Below are 3,833 nucleotides of genomic sequence, written 5' to 3'. Positions count from 1 at the left end.
ACACTGGGGGACACATAGGAAGGAGCAGACACGATCCCTTCTATGGGAGCTGAAGAGACAAGGCTGCATTGACCTTGGTTTTCTCTGACACAGGGGGGGATCTGTGGGTCTCTTTTCATGCTTCCAACAAGCAGAGAGCAAATCTGAGGTCATTGGTGTAATCGGCATAGGGCAGTATGGGTGCCAGGCTGTAAGCATCTAGGTGGGGTTAGACTCCTAGATCTGGGAGCCCCTTGGAAGAGATGTGGACCAACACTGGGCTGGAAGTTTTCAAGAAGTTTCGAAGACACAGGTCCCACATGGGCCTTTAAATGGACCGAGTGTCGCCTACTCATTTCCAGCCCTGAGTGCTTGCAGAGCTGCGCGAGGCTCAGCAGGGGACAGAGCAGCCTCACATCAGATCCCTGACTTCAATGGCTTACCAGCCAGTTAACATACAAGATATGCCAAGTGAATGTAAACTGATAACCCATTAATGCAGTAAACAGGCAGTGCCAAATGAACGGTGATAGCTGCTTCCAGTAACACTTGCTGAGCACCTACTGTGTGCCAGGCATTTCATGTGTGTCATTTCATCTTATAACATTCCAGTGAGATAAATATTGCTTAGACATTAACCTGTAGCTCAGGTCAAATTACTTGCCCAAGGTCACACTGCTAGCAAGCAGTGGAGCTGGGATTCATTCATTCATTGGCTGATCCATCTGTCCAATCAGTGCTTAGTGAGTGCCTGCAGCACAGTGGTCAAGCAAGTGATGTCTGCAGTGGGATGGCAGACGGGCAGCGAGGAATAGTAACATGTGCTGAGTGTTGGGCTGGATAAGCCCAACAAGTGTGAGGATTTTCAAAGGGGACTTGTCCTAGTCTGCGCTGAGGAAAGCCTGCTTACTGAGACATAAAAGAGGAGAGGGAGCTAGCTGAGATGAAGGATAGGGATGGTGGGGTGGGGGTGAGGGTGGGGGTAACCAGAAATAGCACAAGCAAAGACCAGAGGCAAGAGCTGTTTAAGAATGTGATTAAGGAGTTGAAAAGAGTGGCTGGAGTTTAGAGCACAGGTGGGAGAATGGAGAGAGAGACAGGCAGGCCCCAGATCCTTAATGTGTCAGGTGGTCCTCTATGCTGGGTTATCTGGGGGAATCCCAGTGTCTGCCTGTTGTCCTGACTTAATTATTAATGGCACCTTCTTTCGCTCTCACAAGTGTCCCCATTAGGTGATGAATTGTATGGTTATGGAGAGGAAGGGTTTCAGAACAAGGGAGACACACCTTAGAAAGATCCCTCTGGCTGCAGCATGGGGCACAGATTGGGGCAGCCAAGAATAGAGCGGGAAGGTAATTGTGTGGCTGTGGTGTTGTCCTGGTGAGAGAAGAAGGCAGCTGTCAACATGAGGAGAAGTGTATGGCATTTGGATCTAGGAGGGAGGTTTGGGCAGGTCTGTCTGGGTCCAAGCGCCTAGTCCTTACCCTCCGCCCCATGCTCCCTTCCTCCCCTCTGGCCTTGGAACAGAGGTTGGGTGTGAGGTTTGGGGCACAAAGGCAGATGGGTGTGTTGACAGTCAATGTCCGCAGTCCTGGGGGATTCTCTTGGAATTAATTTTTTTAACAGTAAAATATTTACAAGGCTCGGAGGTACAAAGGGATGTGTGTGTGTGTGTATGTGTGTGTGTGTGTGTGTTTGTGTTTGTGTTTATATATATGTAAAAAGTCATTCTCCTCTCCTTGACCCCTGGACACCCAGATACACCCTGGGAGATTTCTATAACATCTCAGAGTTGTCCCGCTTAGACCACCTGAGGCCCTGGAAGGAGCAGGAGGCAGGAGGCAGGAGGCAGGCCTTTGGATGGGTCAGATCCTCACCTCACGGTGACCTTAGTACCTGTCCTGTCAGCAATCAGGAGCAGCAGCCCGTAGGCTTCTCCCTGCTGTCACGCCAGCCTCTGTAGCGGCCGTGCCTAACACAGGTTCCCTGGGTGCTGGTGGCAGTAACCATCTCACATTCCCATGGCGCTCCGTGTTCTTCATTGCCACTCTCTCCTCGACAGTCACAGTGACTCTGGGAGGAGGCCAGGACTTGGAAGGATTAAAGTTTGCTCAAGGTCACCCAGTGGCCGAGTCAGGACTAGAAGGAACCCTGGGCTTCTTCTACAGCCCAGCACTCTATTCAGGTTGCCCAGGCTCAGGGCAATTGAGAGCCTTGTTCACAGCAGCATAGCTGGCAAGTGGCAGAGTCAGGATTTTAATTCAGGCAGGTCTTTTGGGCTGAGAAGGCTGCATCAGTCTTCTTCCCAGCTCTTTCTGTAAAGAGTTGGGAAGTGGAACCCTAGTTTAAGTGTATTAGGATAATATTTTTAAGAAAATAGAGTGTATCGGGATAACCTTTTTAAGAAAATAGAGGGGCCGGCCGAGTGGCGCGTTGGTTGGGAGCTGNTCTTTCATTTATGGTGCATTGCAAAATGTGTCCTGGGGAAAAGCAAGCCCAGAGACCTGGGATGCCCTTCTGCCTGTGTCCCATTCAGGACGCTGGGATCCTAGGACACAGGTGGGTATCCTTTGGGAAGAACATACAGAGGCAGGGAAGAGGATTAAAACCAGGTGGGGAGGCTGGGAGACTGTTTAGTAGTCAAGGACATGTTGGGCTGTCGGAAAAGTCATGACGTATTTTTCTATGTTTTTCGTTGCAAAAATGCGTCATGACTTTTCCAACAACCCAATAGATCTGAGCATTTGGAAGGACCAAGAGGGAGGGTGAAGATACCTTAGGGAGGTGACAATGAGTAGGGGCAGAATGCAAAAGCTGTGCCCATGCCCAAGGCGGTATTAAAGGTAGTGCCTGGGACCCACTGGTCTGGAAAATAGTGCCCAGAGGGCTTGGGCTGGGCAGGAGAATAGACCGTCACCACCTGTTAGGTGCCAACTCTGTGTGAATAGCCTCTCCAGGCTCGGTCTCCTGCACTCTGGCAGAACCCAGGCAGCCCTGCCCTCCTGGGGCCCTAACTGCTGCCACAGGTGCCCACCTGTTCTGAGAGGGTCCTTGGGCTGGCTGGGACACATTTCCATCTCACCAGCCGAGAGGCCAGCAGGCTGGCAGACAGGGACGGCTCGCTCACTGCTGAGATGTGGGTTAGGAGGGGGATTGTCCATCTGTCTGTCTGTGTGTCAGGAGGGAGGCTGTACTCCAGGCCTGCCTCAGTGCCTAATCAGTGGCTTTCTGCCTTCACAGCTAGACGAGGAAGAGGAGCGAAGGAAAAGGCGCCGGGAGAAGAACAAAGTCGCAGCGGCCCGATGCCGGAACAAGAAGAAGGAGCGGACGGAGTTTCTGCAGCGGGTAGGCGGGGCAACTGGCCGGGGCGGGCAGTGGGCCTGTGCGTGCCTGGACTGGGAGACGTCATTAAAGCCTGTGGGATCAGTGTGTGCCTGCTGGCATCAGCCCAAGCAGCCTCCGCCCATCTGCTTTTCCCTGCCTCCTGTCTAATGCCCCCTTCCGAACCAAGACGACCAAGGGCAGCCTGCAGCAATTCCTGCCCACTCAGATCTCTGGGAGGCCAGAGAAGGTGGGAGGAGCCAAGTTCCTCCCGCTGAGATTAGGCCCTTGGTGCTGATTGACCCAGATGGCCCAGGACTGGTACTGTCCATTTTGGTACCCGGGTGGCTGCCCAATTATCTAGGGTGGGTGCTAATGAAGGAGGTGACAATGCCATGTATTGGGTCGTCGGGAAAGTCCTAATGCATTTTTGCATTGAAAAGCATAGAAAAATACGTCATGACTTTCCCGACGACCCAATTAGGTAGGCAGTGGACACAGCACCTGGGCAGAAAACAGCTCCTCTCTTAGCT

The 3,833-nt window shown here is 52.3% G+C and overlaps 1 protein-coding gene across 3 annotated transcripts in view; it reads left to right on the top strand.

The window, feature by feature from the left end:
- JDP2 (Jun dimerization protein 2) overlaps positions 1 to 3,833 on the top strand; it is a 56,274-nt gene that overhangs the window by 43,078 nt on the left and 9,363 nt on the right. For all 3 annotated transcript variants that reach the window (XM_019640428.1, XM_019640429.1, XM_019640431.1), the window contains exon 3: positions 3,220 to 3,324. In XM_019640428.1, coding sequence (XP_019495973.1) covers positions 3,220 to 3,324 — 105 coding nt within the window. The remainder of the gene's footprint in view (positions 1 to 3,219; positions 3,325 to 3,833) is intronic.

The sequence above is a fragment of the Hipposideros armiger genome, unplaced genomic scaffold, assembly GCF_001890085.2.
Source record: "Hipposideros armiger isolate ML-2016 unplaced genomic scaffold, ASM189008v1 scaffold_49, whole genome shotgun sequence".
Classification (NCBI taxonomy): domain Eukaryota; kingdom Metazoa; phylum Chordata; class Mammalia; order Chiroptera; family Hipposideridae; genus Hipposideros; species Hipposideros armiger.
Note: the sequence above shows the minus strand (reverse complement) of the source record. Positions and strands in the feature narration are given on the sequence as shown.